This window comes from Arachis ipaensis, chromosome B07 (genome assembly GCF_000816755.2).
Source record: "Arachis ipaensis cultivar K30076 chromosome B07, Araip1.1, whole genome shotgun sequence".
Lineage (NCBI taxonomy): Eukaryota > Viridiplantae > Streptophyta > Magnoliopsida > Fabales > Fabaceae > Arachis > Arachis ipaensis.
Genome location: NC_029791.2, coordinates 47,638,967 through 47,661,580, shown reverse-complemented (window position 1 = coordinate 47,661,580; position 22,614 = coordinate 47,638,967). Strand labels below are relative to the sequence as shown.

Here is a 22,614-nt window from a genome sequence, read left to right as displayed (position 1 = left end):
GATCATGTGGAGTCACAAAATAAATATAAAAATTGAAAACGGAATCAAAAACAGCGGAAGAAAAATCACACCCTGGAGGAAGACCTTACTGGCATTTAAACGCCAGTAAGAAGCACCTGGCTGGCGTTCAACGCCAGAACAGAGCATGGTTCTGGCGCTGAACGCCCAAAATGGGCAGCATCTGGGCGTTTGAATGCCAGAATTGCACCCTGGAGAAGAGCTGGCACTGAACGCCCAGAACAAGCATGGTTCTGACGTTCAACGCCAGAAATGGGCAACAAATGGGCGTTCAACTCCCAGAACAAGCACCAATCTGGCGCTGAATGTCCAGAGTTGTGTGCAAGGGTATTTTACATGCCTAACTGGTGCAGGGATGCAATTCCTTGACACCTCAGGATCTGTGGACCCCACAGGATCCCCACATACCTCCACTCACCTTACCTCCTCATAATCCTATATTACCCTCTCTCTCTCTCCATTCACAGTCATCCCTTCTGTTTTCCATTCACCACTCACATCCATACACCCCACCTACCTTCAAAATTCAAAATCTCTTTCCCACCCAATCCCACCCATATGGCCGAATACACACATCCCTCCATCTCCTCCATATCTTCTTCTTCTTCTTCTATTCTTTCTTCTTTTGCGCGAGGGCGAGCAACATTCTAAGTTTGGTGTGGTAAAAGCATAGCTTTTTGTTTTTCCAGAACCATTAATGGCACCTAAGGCCAGAGAAACCTCAAGAAAGAGGAAAGGGAAGACAATTGCTTCCACCTCTGAGCCATGGGAGATGGAAAGATTCATCTCACAAGCCTATCACTAAGAAAAGGATGGAGCAAACAAGAGAGCACATTCATGGATCTCAACAGGCACATAAGGAAGCTCATCATCAAGAAATCCCTGAGATACCTCAAGGGATGCACTTTCCTCCACAGAATTTTTGGGAGCAAATCAACACCTCCCTAGGAGAATTAAGTTCCAGCATGGGACAATTAAGGGTGGAACATCAAGAGCACTCCATCATCCTTCATGAAATTAGAGAAGATCAAAAAGCAATGAGGGAGGAGCAACAAAGACAAGGAAGAGACATAGAAGAGCTCAAGGACATCATTGGTTCCTCAAGAAGGAAACGCCACCATCACTAAGGTGGACTCATTCCTTGTTCTTACTTTCTCTGTTTTTCATTTTCAATGTTAAGTTCTTATCCATGTTTGTATCTTATTACATGATCATTAGTAATTAGTAACTATGCCTTAAGGATATGAATGTCCTATGAATCCATCACCTTTCTTAAATGAAAAATGTTTTAATTCAAAAGAATAAGAAGTACATGAGTTTCGAATTTATCCTTGAACTTAGTTCAATTATATTGATGTGGTGACAATGCTTCTTGTTTTCTGAATGAATGCTTGAACAGTGCATATGTCTTTTGAAGTTGTTGTTTAAGAATGTTAAATATGTTGGCTCTTGAAAGAATGATGACAAGGAGACATGTTATTTGATAATCTGAAAAATCATAAAAATGATTCTTGAAGCAAGAAAAAGCAGCAAAGAACAAAGCTTGCAGAAAAAAAAAATAGCAAAAAAAATAGAAAGAAAAAGAAAAAGCAAGCAGAAAAAGCCAAAAGCTCTTAAAACCAAGAGGCAAGAGCAAAAAGCCAATAACCCTTAAAACCAAAAGGCACCGCTCATCTGATTGGAGCTATGTTTCATTGATAGTTTGGAATTTATATTATATTCTCTTCTTTTTATCCTATTTGATTTTTAGTTGCTTGGGGACAAGCAACAATTTAAGTTTGGTGTTGTGATGAGCGGATAATTTATACGCTTTTTGGCATTATTTTTAGTATGTTTTTAGTAGAATCTTGTTACTTTTAGGGATGTTTTTATTAGTTTTTATGTTAAATTCACATTTCTGGACTTTACTATGAGCTTGTGTATTTTTCTATGATTTCAGGTATTTTTTGGCTGAAATTGAGGGACTTGAGCAAAAATCAGATTCAGAGGTAGAAGAAGGACTGCTGATGCTGTTGGATTCTGACCTCCCTGCACTCAAAATGGATTTTCTGGAGCTACAGAACTCAAAATGGCATGCTTCCAATTGCGTTGGAAAGTATACATCCAGGGCTTTCCAGAAATATATAATAGTTCATACTTTGCCCGAGTTTAGATGATAAAAACTGGCGTTCAACGCCAGCTCTCTGCCCAATTCTAGCGTTCAGCGCCAGAAACAAGTTGCAAAGTGGAGTTCAACGCCCAAACTGGCACAAAAGCTGGCGTTCAACTCCAAGAATGACCTCTCCACGTGTAGACTTCGAGCTCAGCCCAAGCACACTCCAAGTGGGCCCCAGAAGTGGATTTATGCATCAATTACTTACTTCTGTAAACCCTAGTAACTAGTTTAGTATAAATAGGATTTTTTACTATTATATTAGACATCCTGAGTTTTATCTTCGGATCAAGTCTTGGTTACTCCGGTTCCCCTCTGGGGCCAAGACCAATGAACTCCCTTATCACTTATGTATTTTCAACGGTAGAGGTTCTACACTCCATAGATTAAGGTGTGGAGCTCTACTGTTCCTCAAAGATTAATGCAAAGTACTACTGTTTTTCTATTCAATTCAACTTATTCCGCTTCTAAGATATTCATTCGCACTTCAACCTGAATGTGATGAACGTGACAATCATCATCATTCCCTATGAACGCGTGCCTGACAACCACTTCCGTTCTACCTTCGATTGAATGATTATCTCTTGGATCTCTTAATCAGAATCTTCGTGGTATAAGCTAGATTGATGGCGGCATTCATGAGAGTCCGCAAAGTCTAAACCTTGTCTGTGGTATTCCGAGTAGGACTCGAGGATTGAATGACTGTGACGAGCTTCAAACTCACGAGTGCTGGGCGTAGTGACAGACGCAAAAGGATAGTAAATCCTATTTCAGTATGATTGAGAACCTCCAGATAATTAGCCATGCAGTGACAACGCATCAGACCATTTTCACAGAGAGGATAAGATGCAGCCATTGGCAAGGGTTATGCCTCCAGACGATTAGCCATGCAGTGACAGCGCATCGGACCATTTTCCAGAGAGGATCAAAAGTAGCCATTGACAACGGTGATGTCCTTACATAAAGCCAGCCATAGAAAAGAGTAAGACTGATTGGATGAAGACAGCAGGAAAGCAGAGATTCAGAGGAACGAAAGCATCTCCATGCGCTTATCTGAAATTCTCACCAATGATTTACATAAATATTTCTATCCTAGTTTTCTTCTCTATTTTCGAAAACTCCATAACTATTTTATATCCGCCTGACTGAGATTTACAAGGTGACCATAGCTTGCTTCATACCAATAATCTCCGTGGGGTCGACCCTTACTCACGTAAGGTTTATTACTTGGACGACCCAGTGCACTTGCTGGTTAGTTGTATCGAAGTTGTGACAAATTATGAATTAAGATTAGAGCACCAAGTCTTTGGAGCCATTACCAGGGATCACAATTTTGTGCACCAATGGACTTCCATCATCTCGTAGATCTTCAACCACTTCTTCCCGCTCAATTATCTCAACTTCCTCCCCTTGTGACAATTCTTGCTTCAACTCCCCTTCTTCACCTTGAAGCTCCAAACTCACTCCCTCACTATGCTCCTTGATTGCTTCTCTACATTCAACAATAGGAGCACTTGGGATGTATGAGCTTAGGTGGGAGGTTATGTGACTAATGACTTCTTTCATAGTGGCCAACATGGCCTCCCCTTATGCTCTTCTTCATGCTTTTGAAAGCAAGAATAGAGATCTTTTTGTTCTTACACTAGGGGGTTGAGAGATTCGTCCAATGAAGGTGATGGTGGAAGGGAGGGTTCATTGTTTGGAGGGAATGTATCATAGTTGGAAGGTGGTTCATCTTGGTAAGGGTATGGAGATGGGGTGTATGAGATTGGTAGTTCTTGGGAGTATTGGTGTTGGAATGGTGGTGGTTCCATGTATGGTTCATATGGCTCATAAGGTGGTTGGTATGGTGGGTAAGGATTAGGGTCAAAATGAGGTATTTGGTGGTAGGGGGCTTGTGAGTAAGGTGGTTCAAAACCATGTTGAGGAGGTGGTTCATAGGCATATGATGGTGGTTGTTGACAACTACAAGAAGGATCACCACATCCATTAGATTGATATGCATTAGGAGTGGAATTATACCTATAAGAGACCGGAGGAGGTTGTTGCCAAAAAGGGTGATCAATTCCTTGAGTCTCCTCCCACCTTTGATTGTTCCATCCTTGATGCATATTGTCATTGTAGCTCTTATTTCCTACAACATAATTTGAACCAAACTCATAGCCAAAGGGGTGAGAATTCATGGTAGCAAATAAAAACAAAAACTAACAAAATAAGCAACAAATTCCTAAACCTAACAAAAAGTAACAACCAAGCAAAAGGCAAACATATTCATATATTCACAATAGCCAATAACATAGTACCATTGCAATTCCCCGGCAACGGCGCCATTTGATGAAAGGAATAATTTGTCGGTATAGAATTTCACAAATGAAGTCTAGTTGCAACTATAGTTCTAAACCAACAAACAATCCTCAATCAAAATTTGTTTTGGTTGTCACAAGTACAAACCCCAATGAAAATTCACCGAAGTATTTAAACCTCGGGTCGTCTCACAAGGAATTGCAATGAAGTGATCAATTATTGGCTTTGAAGAACAAGGGGGGGTTTAATTTTCAATTGGCAAGAAAATATAATAACAAGAAAGTAAATAACAAGAACTAATAAAATAAAGGAAAGAACTCTTGGCTAAGACATGGATATTGAGATCACCATCCTTGTCTACAAACCATATATTGACAATTATGAGGAACCAAGCTCATTAAGTCTACCTCTATACTTGAAGTACATATAATGTCTACTTCCAAGCTTGAAGTACGTTAAATGACTTGGTCAATTTCAACTCATAAATCCCAATCTAACTACTAATTGACTTAGTAGTAGATTGGTATCAATGGGTATCAAGTTGACCACAAAGAGTTCTCAAATCACCAAATCAATTAGACCCAATGACTAAAGTTTACCCAATTCCCTTAGTTTAGGACAAGAGTAAAGAAAACTACTAAAAAAATAGTGAAAACAATCTATCAAACACCTAGAGTCCAATAAAAGTAAAAATTATAAAATGCAAGAATTAATAAAAGCTATAAATAACATGAGCAAGAATTCAACAATAACAATAAAGGTAAACATAGAAGAGCATGAAAACATAAAATTGCATTAAAGAAAATTAAGATCCAACAATGGTTCATCAACATAAAAGAGAGAAAAATAAGAAATCACAAGTAAAACTATAAGAGTAAAGATGTAACAGCAAGAAATTAAAAGGGACAACTAAATCAAAACAAAAATTGAAAGTTGGATATAAGAAAATAAAACCTAAACTACCCTAAATTCTAGAGAGAAGGGAGAGCTTCTCTCTCTAAAATTCTAGCCTACAACATGGTGAAAACTAAACTATGAGTCTCCCCCCTCATTTCCTTGCCATCCTTGGGTTCAAAAGCATCAGAAATGAGTTGGATTTGGGCCTTCTAGAGCTTAGAAATCGCCCCCAGCATTTTGTCTTTAAGTGAGTCACGTGACCAACATCACGCGTGCGCATGGCTGATGCGTGCGCGTCGCTTGATGATTCTCTAGTCACGCATACGCGTGGGTGACACGTGCGCGTCGCTTGCGAATTTCCATCTCACGCATATGCGTGGGTGACATGTACGCGTGGCCTTCAGTTCAGCAAATCCTCATTTCTTCATGAATTCTCCATTTTTGCATGCTTTTTCTTCATTCCTTCAACCCAATCTTTGCCTTATAATCCTGAAATCACTTAACAAACATATCAAAGCATCGAATGGAATCAAAGTGAATTAAAATTAGCAATTTAAAGGCCTAAAAAGCATGTTTTTATTCTTAAGCTCAAATTAGGAGAAATTCACAAAAACCATGCTATTTCATTGGATAAATATGAGAAAAAATGATTAAATCCCCTAAAATCAACACAAGATAAACCACAAAATTGGGCCTTTCTTAAGGTTCTGCCTTAGTTGTATTGAGGTGCATAGCCACCTCTCTTAAAGTTCTGACCCCTTGGCACGTAACTCTTGCCTTGATCCCTGTTGTAGAACTCCTAATAGTCACCCTTTGCCAAAACGGCCTTTCTTGAGCACTCTTCCATAGCTCTGCTCTTGTTCACCAACTGAGTGAAAATTCAGACCTCCATAGGCCCCACAACACTCAGGATATAACTCTGAAGTCTACCCTCGTACTTTATACACTTCCACTCCTCATAATCCTCCAAAGCACCTTGGCAGACCTTCGAAAAGTGACTTAACTATTCAAACTTACTAGTGTACTCTGCCACATTCATTAAGCCTTGCTTCAGCTGCAGCAGTTCTAACTCCTTCGCCGCCTTAACCGAGTTTGGACAATACTTCTTGTAAAATTCAACTCGGAAAGCATCCCAAACTATCACAATACCGCCTTGCTACAGTAAACAATGAGCTCTTTTCCACCAAAATTGAGCTTCTCCCACTAACTGATATGTGGCAAACTCCACATACTGGTTCTCAGGCAGGTGTTGAGCTTGTAGAGCTCTCTCCATAGCTTGGAACCAGTTGTCCGCTTCTGTAGGGTTTGTAATACCCCTAAAGATTGGTGGGTTCACCTTCAGAAAAGTAGCCAACATCATGGGTCCTCCATTAAGTCCATTAGCTCCATTTTCATTTCCATTTCTAACATTCTGCCCCAAAATCTCAGCAATAGCTTGCATAGCTGCAGCCATATTCTCTAATATAGCCATAAAGTCAGGCAGGTTGTTTTCTGGTCTGGGTTCCTTATTACCTCTCCATGGGCTTCCTTGACCTCGTCCACGCGACACCATTCTGGTCCTATTCACACCAAACAATTGATATCAAGGTGATCAGTCTTAATATCTCAAGTCTAGTGCTTCAAAGTTCCAAAAGCATGCTTATGAACAACTATGATAAATTAATCAAGCAGATATCCTATCTGCATATACGGGAACGAACTACTCTAATTCTATAATGTAACACCTACAACACAAACCCTTACGTTATAGTCGTAAATCGGAGGTGGTGAGGTATTATAACCTCTAAAATAGAAAAGTACATATGTAGTATTCGAAAGAAAAGTTAACTAGGAGCCTCATTTCTCGCATGCGCAACTCAATCTCCAGTTTTTAGTGATAATTTTCAATCATTCATAACTTTCTCTTGAAAATTCCATTTTCTTCCGTTCTTAAACTGTTTTAAAGATCTTTTCACTAGCTTTAATTTAAGATAAATTTCATTCAATTCCGAACCCCAAGTACCAAGTTATGGCCCGTCAAAATTGATTAAAAACTCATTTTTACCATTTTTCACAAAATCACCAATTTCACCAACTCCTCTCTTCAGTTCAATTCAAAACCATTCAAACACCATTTCTATTCCTGCTCAACACTCACTTCTTCAATTTCTAACTATTTCAACATCTAATCAACTTATTAAATATTTGGCATACACATTCATACTTCCACAATTTATAACCAAACTAAATCAATAATCATTATTCCAACAATTACCATATAGCCACGCCACCACTTACCTCAACTTACCAAGTAGGGGATTCCTCACCCCATAACGGCCTCCGGCCCAATTTTCACATCAATCACCATTATAATCAATCATACCGCAACTCATATTTAATTCAATTCATTTATCTACACGTTTATATCACTCAAAAACCACTCAATTCACAAATCACAACCAATTAAACACAACATCAACCAATTTCATTCAATCCTATCTTAAGGCAATTAGCCTAGGTTTTCACATAATTTTTTATAATACCTAGTCAAAACTAGAACCCGTACTCTTAGACGGCGGTTCCAAATATAACATCCTACCACCCAAAGCTTTACACCTAGGATGTAAAACAGAGGTGGCGAGGCGCTACGACCTCTAAAAGTAAAATTTAATATATAATATAGTAAAAAGGTTTTATAGCTAGGAGCCTTTGAAGAAAGGGATAACACAAAATCGTTAAATTGAAAAGCGTAACACTCCGTGTACGGTAACGTAAGCAAGATAGAGCAAGCTAACGAATTTATATACTAAGAGTTCCAAAACACATGTAACAAAACTCAAGACTCGGCTCGCGAAGATAAACCAGTCCGAGCACATATATATATATATAGGAAAACCCAAAAGAAAATCCAAAATACAGAGTTACAAAACCTGAGTCTCCAAAATCACCTCTAAGAGGAATTAATATAGCATATATATAATAGATGGAGATAATAAGTATCTAAGCAAATACAAACAACCAAAGTAAACCCAAAAAGACAAAGATCTTCGCAACATCATAAGCTTCTAGCATGCCTCAGCGAGGAGCCTCTCGTCCTGCATCTGAAAACCACAAAATCCGTTTGGGTGAGAACCGGAGGTTTTCAGTATGGTAACAGTGCCCACATATCTGACATATAATGTCCTGGAAAAGCCGAAGGCAATCCTAGAACTTCCAGCAAAGCTTAAAACATAACTAAACCATGAAATTAAAGTAGGCAACTAGCTAAGGGTCTCTAGAGCTATCTAAAACTCTCCTTTCCAACTCCTCCAAACCTCCCAACCACCAACAGAACCAAATGCAATAACCACAATTATTACAAACAGAGAAATCACAACTAGGATTCAAATATAGCAGATAATCAAGTAGCATTTAGTTATGCAATCACTTCGGCAATCCAAACAAGATATATAGATGCATATGATGCATGCCTGTCCTAGTGGCTGATGAGTCTCATCTGTCAGTTATAAAACCAACCCGTCATGTCCTGGTAGCTAACCACTGGACTATCCCTCTGTCGCGCATCCCCAACTTGAGTTATTCACACTCATAAACATAACCATAATCAAACAACACCCACATTGGTGTTTATCCACGGGGGCGAGCTCATCCGGAACTTTCACAATGTCCGGCCAGACTTACGACATAGGGTCAGCAGAGTATCGAGTCTCAACCTGGAGCACGTGGTGGCTAGTCACTGCTTTCATCCAGGGAAACTCGCATCTCAGATAATCAATTCACATTCATTCATACACATTCCATAATCATTCATTATGACCATATCATCAATTATACATCGTATAATTCCACTTTTCATACATCACTCATCATAACCCAGGACGAGTGGGGCGAAACCATAACCCTTGCGTCCACCCGGGGAGCCTCTATACTAACCAACCTGGAGCAAGTGGGGCGAAACCACACCCTTGCGTCCAGCTAGGGGTTACGTTCTCATATGTCCAGGAAGAACTAAGGAGGGGATCCTAGTATCCCACCATCTCGTTGGAGGCAATTTTTCAATACCAGGAGGAAAAAGGAAGGGGATCATCACCTTCTTTCATCTCTCTGGGGTCGCACTTTCGAGAAAGAGGACTCAAGATAAAACAATCATCCAAATTCATATTTCCATTATCAGCCATAAATCAATATTTATCATAGCCATCCGACTCATAATATAATCCATAACCAGCCATAAATCATTATCAAATGCAGCCCCTCGGCTCACGGCATACACTGCACTTCCACCATCACCCTCAGCAACTCATACAATCTTCATTAATCACAATTCATAATTAACTCTCCACTTACTTCATCCTCAAGCTACCACCCTTCCTAGCTCCTTTTCATTACCAGACATACTATAAGGATTTAGGACTAAACGGATGAAAATGGAGGCTTAGAAAGTTTGAAATTCAGTTTTAAAAATACAAAAGTCATATTTGCCGAAAACAGGGTCACGAAAGATTACAAGCTTGCTGGGAAGGTGGAACATTTAAAAACAAGGTTTTTATAAGAAAACAGAGCAGTGTGCGTATGCACAGGGGTGTGCGTGTGCACACCCAGGAGGATTTTCAAAAAGTGTGCGTGCGCACAAGGCTGTACGTACGCACAGAAAGCAAAATTTTCATTGTTGAGTGCACGCACAGATCGTGAGAACGCCTCCAACAGAACACACTTCTCAGCATATGCGTGCGCACAAGGTTGTGCGTACGCAAATCTCGCAAAACTTTGTTGGTTGTGTGTTCGCACAGGGCTATGCTAGCGCTCCCAACAGTAAGCCTCCCCCTGTGTGTGCGTGCACACAAGAGTGTGCGTACATACATTTTAAAAAACACACGGGGTGTGCGTGGGCACAAGGTTGTGCGTACGCACAAGTTAAAACTCAGCCACTGTCCAGAGTGCGCACACATACCAGAAATCCCAAATTCTGTAACATCACAGGATTCAAATTTATGCCCCAAACTTCCAATGATCATTTCTCTCTCTACAAAATTTAGATTTTATAAAGTTTATACGATTTAAAGCTCTTCAAATTATCTTCGATTTGATATAAAATTCGTTGAGTTTTGGATACTGTAGTTCAAGATATGATCCGTTGATGTTCATCAAAAATCCAATTTTACCAAAAACAACAAAGATCTCAACCTACCAAAATTTTCAACCAAAACCAAACCTAAACCACACCAACTTCAACTCACATCAGCTCTTACCATATGTTTTATATTTCACCACTCATATCATCAGATTCTCATACTCAATTATCCATGATTTCACACTAAACCCCATCTCATCCAACAAACTCATCAACAATCATTCTATCACTATCAATCTTCAACATCAACCTCATTTCTTCTCAATATCAATAATCAACATTATTTAACAACATCAACAATATTACTCATCCAAATTTATCATACATTATACATCAACCACATTAAATCATCAAACATCATAATTCAACAATTTCAACAACCAAATTAATACAATCCTATCCTATGGGTCACTAGCCTAAGTTTTCACATTATATTACATTTTAGATACAGAAAACCGAAACCATATCTTGGCCAATTCCCCGCTCAACCCGGAATACTTCCAATATCACTATTTCACAAGCTCTCAAAGCTCCAACACCCTTCAACCAGATTTTTCAGCACCACAAGCCCACTCTAAGCTTTCCAAGACCTCAATCAAGCTCCAACATTCATACATTCATATCCTAATACACAAAATATACACCCACACATACCAACTCAATCACTAAGCACAAAATCTTAAGTGCTTCACTTAGGGTTAAGGATCTTACCATACCCAAGGATCAAAGAGGCAAGACTGAGCTTCTCCTTCAAGCTAATTGGATCCTATAACATCAAAGAGCCCAAAATCTCAACACTTTAACCTAATAATTTCGAAATCAAAGCTGAGAAAACTGGCAGAGATTCGTGACTTACCTCTTGAATAAAGTTGTGGGCTTTGTAAAGCTCGGCAACATGGTCGCGTGGCCACAAACGGTGCGGCAATCGGAGCTTCGGATCAAAAGTTATCAAGGATTGAAGATTGAATGAGGGTTTGAGTTTGGGAATTGGGGTTCTTCCCCTCTTGCTGCACCAGTAGCCTGAATTGCATGAAATGGGAGAGAGAAATAAGCTGAGTTCATTTAATTAAGTGAGTGGGTGGGGCCCACGGATCCGGTTTGGGTCCGGTTTGGCCCGTTCGGCCTAATATTGGGCCAAATTCTTTAAAATTAGTGTCAAAATTCTCGTTTTAATTTTTTCTATCATATTAAACCATAAAAATCATATTTTTTATTTTCTAGAATAAATTTTAATTTATGAGTTAACTATTTATTAATTAACCAGCTTTTACATTCTACCCACCTAAATAGGAATTTTGCCCACAAAATTCGAATTCAATTACCTAAACATAGGTGACGGTAGTCTGTCCCCATTTCTAATTCAAGTTCCCAGGTGCATCCTTGTCTCTAGTTCGATTTCAAACAACCCTTACTAATGAGACTTCTCTAACTTAGAATTTCTTGAAGCTGACCTCGTACTCAAAACGTCAATCTCGCTTCTGTTAGACTAATTTAGGTTGTAAGACATGCGTATCTTTCAGAAGCGTGCTTCAGAAGTTACGGAATATGGAGTACATCGAATAGGTTCGAAAATGCTAGTTTGTTTTAATAATCTTCACCAATGCGTGTCTTCCTTCCTCAAACTTGAGAAATTTTCTCCTTAGGTCCGCATAACTCTTTTGTCGGCTTTTCGTAGTGAGAATCTTAAATCGACTTTTTCGTTGTCTCGACTATCAATACTCAGGAACTAAGTTATTTGATACTTCTAGTTTCAGATCAATACAAAGGTGTCTAGCGCACCGTGAAATCCCACCTTCTCCTTGGTGTATAGTCTCATTAATAACTCCGATAATTAGTTTGCTCCAATGGACGGAATGGACTTGGTTGCTCGTTCCATGATTATCAAACAATATCACCTTCTGTCCTAGACCTTGGCAATCTACTCCGAAATCAATGGGTATCCTTCCTCACTTTCAGTATAGACCCTTCAATGGTTGTAGCATTTTGAATTGCTTCTGTTGGTCACTTTTTACTTTCTAACATGTCAACTACTTAATCACACGCGCCGCCACGTCATTTCATCGATCCACCCAAAATATCTTCTTTGAATTCGTGATACGTTTCCGTATTACAGGGTGAATTAAAAAATCCGCTCTCGTGAGCTTCAGAAAACAGTTCATGTGTCGACTTTTGACATTAGGCACACTAACCTCTTCCTATGCCTTAAATTTTGTTTCTTCATTCCTCTAAATTTCTTTCTTGTCTTCCTCGATCTCTTCTTGATTTTCTTGCTTAAGAAACTTCAATATCTTTGCCAGCTTCTTATCCTCCTTGGTCATACAAGCAATACTCAGTGATTTCCTGTCCAGGCGTCCGTCTCTGCTTCATGAAGTTGTGTTCGCACGCATCCTAAACCCCCTTTTTGCAATGCATCGCAATCATTCCACGTAGTTAAATTAAGGTCGGGTATCATGAATACTGGAACTGATGTTAATCTTTCTTTCAAAGTTTGGAAGCATTCATCATATCTAGGTGTCCAACAAAAGGTACATCCTAAAGTGTTAACTTAACCGCAGGTAATATGGTTGTCAAGAATTAAGACTCCAAAATTCTTCGTAGTGCCATAGGCATATTTTTCGTGTTCAAAAGTCTTGCTCTAGGGAATTAACATTTTAATGGTTTCATCTAGGAGTTGTGAGAAACGAAAAATTCAGTAGGAATTAATTTTCAAAAAGATGTTATGTTCAAAATGACGAACGAGTAACACGAAGGGTATTCACAAGAAATCAAAAGAAAATTTTGTATACGATCAAACAAAGTTATACCAAAATAATGAAATGCACAAGAAGAGGAATCAAGGTGCATCTCAAAATAAGAGCTCAAATCAAGAACCTTTTGTAGAAAGAGCAAAGCGTATAGAGTCAAAGAAGTCTCAGCTGATTTTGAAGAATACGATTTGCGAATGAGAGTAACTCTACTCACAGCAAGTTTCCAAGATTCAAGGACTACGTGGTTATACCGAAACAAGCTCAAGCTCATCTTGGAAGAAACAAGATTCATGTGCGTAAAGAGTAAAACTAGAAAGATGCTCAAGTCATTTAAGAAGGACTCTAGATAGAGTTTCAATGTAGGTTTCAAAAGAAGGTTAGATCGGGTCGCGAAGATTCCGTTGGCACACTCCCCCTCGCATAAAGCCTTCTGCTGTTCTCTTCCTTCTTCACTAGCATAATCGGTGCTCCTCACAGGAAAATACTTAGTCGGACAGTTTTCTCTTCTAATACCCCCTTCAACTCGATTCTAAGCTCTACCGATTATAATGGTGTCCTCGGTTGTGGTACAATCAAAACTAATCTGGCTTCCGGCACTAAGTCTATCGAAAACCCATTTTCTCTCCGAGATGGAGGTTCTGGTAGACCTTCAAGATTATCTCGGAAACTCTCTCGTATAGGGATTTGGTCTCATCTTCACTCGCCTCTCAAATGATGAGCAACTAAAGGTTGAATCTGCTCTATTCTTTTTCCTCGCATTTCACTGTCACTGGGTTTCGAACAATAACTCCGCACAGTTCTCAACACTTCCAATCCCTTAGATATAATCCAACCTGCTTCTGCTGCGTTACTCTGATTCTTTAACCTTCAAGAGCCTAGCCATTCCTCTAAGTTAACTAAATATCGCTCCGTCCCTACAACTAGTAGTCTTTGGTTAATCATCAACTTGGACTTTACGATTGTTGACGCTTGTCATGCATTACAGAGAAATATCACATATTAATGATATGCAAAGAAGTTAGAAATCCAACTACTAGTTCGTGATTACCTCAGGTCTGAGAATCAGATTCGGCCACATCCCGGCCTTTCCTGTTTGGAGAATCCCGAGATAAATACCCTGGCTTCCCGCACTGGTAACATACGCCTAGTCCAGCCCTGCATGGTCTGTTTGGGTGATACTTTATGCATCTCAGACACTTTAAGTCTTCTGGTTGAGTACTAGTCTGCCCCGACGGTTGACGTTCCTTCGGTCATTGTTCCGGCGTTGAGAACGTGAAGTGACACAACAACCCCTTTTGAAACTTTGGCTCCTAGGTGTAATCTTCGTCTTCTTTCCCTCTTTCTTGGTGAAAGATTTCCGGCGGTCACTCCTTCACACTGCAGTCCTTCTTGAGCTTTCTCGCGTTACTTGACCCGCATTAATTGACCCCGGATAACTCACCATCTCCATTGGTACTTCGATGTTCTGGTTAGTATCTCTCCCATCATGACCAATACCGCCTTTCGTGCCGCGCCCAGTTAGTTGTTCCATTCTATCCAAAGCTTGGTTAGTCACGGTAGCAGCAACAGTTCTGATAGCAGCAGCCACACTCGTCATCGCAGTCACAAATTCGATCAAACTATCTACCAGTACGGTTACCTCATTGCCTCTGCATCCACACCCTCGATTACACCCATGACCACGCCCATGAGACGCCATTTGGCTCCTGTTTACACCAAACAAGTGATATCAAGGTGATCAATCTCAATATCTCAGGTCTAGTGCTGTAAAGTTCCAAATGCATGCTCATGAATTTTATGCTATGTATATCAGGCAGATATCCTAAATATCACATAAACACGACTCAGAGTATGCTCAGAAGTATAGTCAGTCTGTCCCTCAAGCTCTACAGGAACGAACTGCTCCGATACCATAATGTAACACCCTACCAACCAGAGCTTTAAATCAAGGATGTAAAACAGAGGTGGCGAGGCGCTACGACCTCTAAAAGTAAAAATTAATATATAATATAGTGAAAAGAGTTTATAACTAGGAGCCTTTGAAGAAAGGGATAAAGCAAAATCGTTAAATTAAAAAGCGCAACACTCCGTGTACGGTAACGTAAGCAAGATAGAGCAAGCTAACGAATTTATATACTAAGAGTTCCAAAACACATGTAACAAAACTCAAGACTCGGCTCACGAAGATAAACCGGTCCGAGCACATAGTTATACATATATAAATATATATAGGAAAACCCAAAAAAAAAAATCCAAAATACAGAGTTACAAAACCTGAGTCTCCAAAATCACCTCTAAGAGGATTAATACAGCATATATATAATAGATGGAGATAATAAGTATCTAAACAAATACAAACAACCAAAGTAAACCCAAAAGATAAAGATCTTCGCAACATCAGAAGCTTCTAGCATGCCTCAAAAAGGAGCCTCTCGTCCTGCATCTGAAAACCACAAAATCTGTTTGGGTGAGAACCGGAGGTTTTTAGCATGGTAACAGTGCCCACATATCTAACATATAATGTCCTGGGAAAGCCGAAGGCAATTCTAGAACTTCCAGTAGATAATTAAAGTTTAAAACATAACTAAACCATGAAATGAAAATAGGCAACTAACTAAGGGTCTTCAGAGCTATCTAAAACTCCCCTTTCCAACTCCTCCGAACCTCCCAACCACCAACGGAACCAAATACAACAACCACAATTATTACAAACAGAGAAATCACAAATAGGATTCAAATATAGCAGATAATCAAGTAGCATTTAGTTCTGCAATCACTTAGGAAATCCAAACAAGACATATAGATGCATATGATGCATGCCTATCCTAGTGGCTGATGAGTCTCATATGTCGGTTATAAAGCCAACCCGACAAGTCATGGTAGCTAACCACTAGACTGTCCCTCTATCGCGCATCCCCAACTCGAGTTATTCACACTCATAAACATAATCATAATCATAATCATAATCATAAAACACCCACATTGGTGTTTATCCATGGGGGCGAACTCATCCGGAACTTTCACAGTGTCTGGCCACACTTACGACATAGGGCCAGTAGAATATCGAGTCTTGACCTAGAGCACGTGGTGGCTAGTCACTGCTTTCATCTAGGGAAACTTGTATCTCAGTAATCAATTCACATTTATTTATACCATTGCATAATCATTCATTATGACCATATCATCAATTATACATCGTATAATTTCACTTTTCATACATCACTCATCATAACCCGGGGCAAGTGGGGCGAAACCACAACCCTTGCGTCCACCCGTGGAGCCTCTATACTAACCAACCTAGAGCAAGTGGGGCGAAACCACACCCTTGCGTCCACCCAAGAAGTACGTTCTCATATGTCCAGGAGGAACTAAGGAGGAGATCCTAGCCTCCCACCATCTCGCTGGAACAAGGAAAGGGATCCTCACTTTCCTTCATCTCTCTGGGGTCGCACTTTCGAGAAAGAGGACTCATGATAAAACAATCATCCAAATTCATATTTCCATTATCAGCCATAAATCAATATTTATCATAACCATCCAACTCATAATATAATCCATAACCAGCCATAAATCATTATCAAATACAGCCCATCGGCTCACGGCATACACCGCACTTCCACCATCACCCTAGCAACTCATACAATCTTCATTAATCACAATTCATAATTAACTCTCCCCTTACTTCATTCTCAAGCTACCACCCTTCCTAGCTTCCTCTCATTACTAGGCATACTATAAGGACTTTGGACTAAACAGATGAAAATAGAGGCTTAGAAGTTTGAAATTCTATTTTAAAGACACAAAAGTCATATTTCCTTAAAATAGGGTCACGTAAGATTACAAGTTTGCTGGGAAGATGGAACATTTAAAAACAAGGTTCTTATAAGAAAACAGGACAGTGTGCGTACGCACAGGGGTGTGCGTGAGCATGTCCAGGAGGATTTTCAGAAAGTGTGCATGCGCCCAAGACTGTACGTATGCACAGAAAGTAAAATTTTCATTGTTGAGTGCACGCACAGATCGTTCGAATGCCCCCAATAGAACGCACTTCCTAGCGTGTGCATGCACACAAGGTTGTGCGTACGCACATCTCGCAAAATTTTGTTGGTTGTGTGTGCACACAGGGCTGTGCTAGCGCTCCCAACAGTAAGCCTTCCCCTGTGTGTGCGTGCACACGAGAGTGTGCATATGCACGTTTTCCAAAACACACGGGGTGTGCGTGGGCACAAGGCTGTGCGTACGCACAAGTTAAAACTCAGCCACTATCCAGAGCGCGCGCACAGTTGTGTGCGTGTGCACACATACCAGAAATTCCAAATTCTGCAACATCACAGAATTCAGATTTTTGCCCCAAACTTTCAACGATCATATCTCTCTCTACAAAATTCATATTTTTACAAAATTTTACCGATTTAAAGCTCTTCAAATTATCTTCAATTTGATATAAAATTTGTTGAGTTTCGGAGACTGTAGTTCAAGATATGATCTTTTGAAATTCATCAAAAATCCAATTTTACCAAAAACAACAAAGATCTCAACCTACCAAAATTTTCAACCAAAACCAAACCTAAACCACACCAACTTCAACTCACATTAGCTCTTACCATATGTTTCATATTTCACCACTCATATCATCAGATTCTCATACTCAATTATCCATGATTTCACACTAAACCCCATCTTATCCAACAAACTCATCAAAATTCATTCTATCACTATCAATCTTCAACATTAACCTCATTCCTTCTCAATATCAATAATCAACATTATTTAACAACATCAACAATATTACTCATCCAAATTCATCATACATCATACATCAACCACATTAAATCATCATACATCATGATTCAATAATTTCAACAACCAATTTAATCCAATCCTATCCTATGGGTCACTAGCCTAAGTTTTCACATTACAGTACATTTTAGATACAAGAAACCGAAACCATTCCTTGGCTGATTCCCCGCTCAACCCGGAACACTTCCAATATCACTATTTCACAAGCTCTCAAATATCCAACACCCTTCAACCAGATTTTTCAGCACCACAAGCCCACTCCAAGCTTACCAAGACCTCAATCAAGCTCCGACATTCATACATACATATCCTAATACACAAAACATACACCCACACATATCAACTCAATCACTAATGACAAAATCTTAAGTGCTTCACTTAGGGTTAAGGATCTTACCATACCCAAGGATCAAAGAGGCAAGATTGAGCTTCCCCTTCAAGCTAATTGGATCCTATAACATCAAAGAGTCTAAAATCTCAACACTTTAACCCAATAATTTCGAAATCAAAGCTGAAAAAATTGGAAGAGATTCATGACTTACCTCTTGAATAAAGTTGTGGGCTTTGTAGAGCTCGGCAACAAAGTCGCGTGACCGTAAACGGTGCGGCAATCAGAGCTCCGGATCAAAAGTTATCAAGGATTGAAGATTGAATGAGAGTTTGAGTTTGGGAATTGGGGCAGCAGCGTGAATTGCATGAAATGGGAGAGAGAAATAAGTTGAGTTCATTTAATTAAGTGAGTGGGTGGGGCCTACGGGCTCGGTTTGGATCCGGTTCATCCGGTTTGGCCTATTCAGTCGAATATTCGGCCAAATTTTTTAAAATTAGTGTCAAAAAATCTCGTTTTAATTTTCTCTATCATATTAAACCATAAAAATCACATTTTTTATTTTCTAGAATAAATTTTAATTTATAAATTAAGTCTTTATTAATTAATCGAGTTTTACACCAAACCCTTAAATTAACTCTTTATTTTAGTTCGTACTTTAATGTCTATTGTTACGATAATTATAATAGTTATGCAATATTAACAATATTTTTACGTATTATTAAAATTAAAATAATTTTTTTTATTTGATAATATTTTTAATTTTAAAAATTAAATATTACAAAAATTATATAATCACCGCACTCATAAAACTCTGCCTTCTGGCTTTATTTGCTAGTTTTTCACAAAGTTCATGCGATGTTACATTTCAGGTAAAACAGTACTTGTATCTGGAAGTTTCTAAATTTTATCATATTCTCTCTCACGCACTACACATTAGTTTTGTTCCACCGACTCATATTCCTACACACAAAATGGGGAACCTGACACAACTTGTTCTACATCATAATATTCTCCTGCTTTATATATAAAGTTCATGTGATTTACATTTCATGGAAAACAGTACTTAGATGTGGAAGTTCCTAAAACTTGACCATGTTAACACTACTTGCGAATGAAAAGTTGAAAACCCTTTTGAAAGTCATAACTAAGAACCATACATACAAATGGAGCAACTCATCTTAACTTAAGAAACTTAACCAGCAAGGAAATTCAACACACCAAGCGAGAAAGAGGACACACTATTCAGAGCAAAACAAAAACTCATAGCTTCCTCATCTATATATACACTCAAAGAGGAGGGCACACAAATTCACCGCTTGTTTCTAAATCATCAAGATCTGCATCTGCGTCTGCATCCAATAGATCGTCGAGGTCCATGCTGCCTTCAGTGACATGGCTGTCACCAACCATGGGAACATTAGGAGGCTTTCTTGCCTCTTGTAGAATGGAAAGTACTTCCTCGACACTCTGCGATGGAACATTCACATCGCTGCTTAGACAGCTTCCACCTTCCATTAGCTCTAATGGCAAGTTCATTAAAAACCATGGATGGTTTTTTATTTCCGATATTGTTATTCTCTGCAAAATGCTCCCACAACATGCAAACCAAATATTCATAAAACCAATAATATGCATTGGTTAGAGAAAGTAAGAACTCTAGACTTACTTGAAAAAATAAATATGACCTTCATTCTATATTGATAAGTTGTCCTTACTTTTTTAGTATAAACATAAATCGATGTATCTAGATACATACAAATTGCATCACAATACACTAATTTATGTTATTCGGATCCTCTCAATTTTAGATTTCACTTTAGAGGATAAAGTGTGATCTTTCACCATTTATTTTATAGGTGGGATAAAAAAAATATAAAAAGAAAATTCAAAGATAAGAGATCACATTTTATCATCAACTGGAAATTCAAACTTTTGAGGATGCAAATTCTAATTTATGAATGTACTAGAGAATTTAAAAAACTTATCAATATGGAATGGAGAAAGTATGATGAGGAATTTAATAAGGCGTGCTGGGTTGTTAAGCAATTAAATTTTGTAGCGTATAAGAATGTCCAGGCAATGAAAACAATAATTATTTGTTAACCATCAAACCAAATACCTGTTCAGGATTCGCCACAAAGATTTTTGATAGAAGATCTCTACATTCCAAGGAAACTAATTCACAATCAGGGATTGTATACTGGACACCGACTATCCTCTGCAGAGAATATCCAATTGACACCCCATATCAGATAATATATAACAATACAATCAACCCTTATTTCTACACTTCATTTTGCTTGGTGATGAGTATGCAGTTATCACTTACCCCAATAGTTTTCTTGAAATTTCTAGGATCCGCAGGATCTTCAAAAGGATAAGTTCCAAATAACATCACATATAAGGTGACTCCACAAGACCAAACATCTGCAATCTATAATTTCCCTTGAAAATATTTAGTCAACAAACTAAAATAACAAATAAGATAGGCAACAACGAAAGGAAGAACTGGGTTTTCACCTTTCCATCATATTCTTTCCTTGTCAGGACCTCAGGTGCGATGTAAGCTGGAGTTCCTACTGTAGACTTCGGTTGTGAATGCAATACGGATGACTACATAGAAAAGACTTAAAACAAATTAATACAAAGGTGCCAACATTTAAAGCAATAGTTCTTGATAACCTCACTACCTTTGAATAACCAAAGTCACAAATTTTGACTCGCGGTGCAGTGCTTCCGTCTAGAAGTGTGTTTTCGAGTTTCAGATCTCTATGACAGATTTGCTGCATAAACATTCCTTCAATTAAAAATACATGTCCATTGCAAGGGTACATAATTCTTGCTAAAATATTGGTTTAGTTTTGTACCATCGAATGACAATAACTAACTCCTGATATCAATTGCTGAAAGAAAAATCTCGCCTGTTGAAAAATAACAAGACTCAAGGATTAAGAATGCTGAAATTTCTGTATGAACTATTATACATACAACTTTAACAGGATACATTCTAAATCAAACTATTCAAAGGACATCTCCATTTCTATGTTACCTCATCCTCGCAAAATTTACCGAAATTGCATATCCTCTCGAAGAGTTCTCCTCCAGCAGCATACTCCATTACTATAGCTAGATGTGTTGGAGTCAAAAGGACCTGCAAGTAGAGTCATCAAAGCACATAAAGAACTAGTCTGTGATTTATATGAAATTCATACAAGTAGAAGAGTCTAAAAGCAAAAATACCAGAGACAATTTTACAAGAACTAGAAGGCATAAGGCAAGTTATCCACTTAAATAATCAAATTCTTATTCATATCCAAATCATAGAAACAAGTTTTCCATTGCCAAGTTGCCAATCTGATTAATAGTTTAAATAAGATATACCCTTTACTCATTAGTAGTTTAGTACTAAAAGTTTCACTAACCTCTTTGAATCTAACAATATTGGGATGCTTTAGGGACCTGTGATTCATGATCTCCCTCTGGACATGCTCATCAATCTGCAGCGGCAACAACAGAGACTTATCAATTCCATGTTGAATAAAAATAATAACCCACACAACACACAAAAATATACCTATACCCCAATAAATAAATAAAAATAAAAAAGATGAATTAGACCTTGTAGCCTCTTTCAATGAACTTAACAGCAAAAAACTCATTAGTAAATTTGTCTCTCAACAACTTGGCGACAGCAAAGTTCCCAGTACCAATATCTTTGATAATCTCGTAGCGCTCCATGTCTTACCGGCAAACTACACAAAAGAAGAAGTGGTTTCTTATTTGCTAACAAAAAAGTGAAGGTTGGGGTTTTTATTTGTGAAACTTCTCAAAGAGTGTTGAAACTTCGCATAGACGCTAGCAATTTTGTTTTTATGTAGACTCCGACTCTCTTATGTACTCTCTTGCCTCTATTGTTGATAAAATAGAAAGAAAAGTGGCAAATAAGAGAAAAAGGAAAAGTGAAAATGAAGAGCCAGTTAGCATTGAGGAAATTTAGAGAGTGACGCGTGTGGAATTTTGCTGACATGAGGACAAGAAAGTACAGAGATAGATAATGCAAAGAACAGTTGGTAACAAAAGAGAGGTATAGCTTATAGGCACACAAGTGCTCATTTTGATATTTACATTGCAAGTTGCACCGATCTCAATTGCTTTAATTTAATTCTTTAAATTAAAATAAGTATACCTTGTTAGTTTTATGTTTATTTTTCGTCACTAGAACAGTAACGTCTTCAGTGAAATAGTTTATTCCTTG

At 38.5% G+C, this 22,614-nt stretch overlaps 1 protein-coding gene across 1 annotated transcript; it reads right to left on the bottom strand.

Moving 5' to 3' along the window:
• Nucleotides 19,353–22,382, bottom strand: LOC107609357 (serine/threonine-protein kinase SAPK2). Its single transcript, XM_016311301.2, has 9 exons — nucleotides 21,978–22,382; nucleotides 21,782–21,856; nucleotides 21,409–21,510; nucleotides 21,227–21,280; nucleotides 21,050–21,142; nucleotides 20,880–20,972; nucleotides 20,689–20,793; nucleotides 20,479–20,577; nucleotides 19,353–19,937 (listed from the first exon to the last, which is right to left on the bottom strand). The coding sequence occupies exons 1-9, from the start codon at nucleotides 22,095–22,097 to the stop codon at nucleotides 19,647–19,649; spliced, it is 1,032 nt and encodes a 343-aa protein (XP_016166787.1). The 5' UTR covers nucleotides 22,098–22,382; the 3' UTR covers nucleotides 19,353–19,646.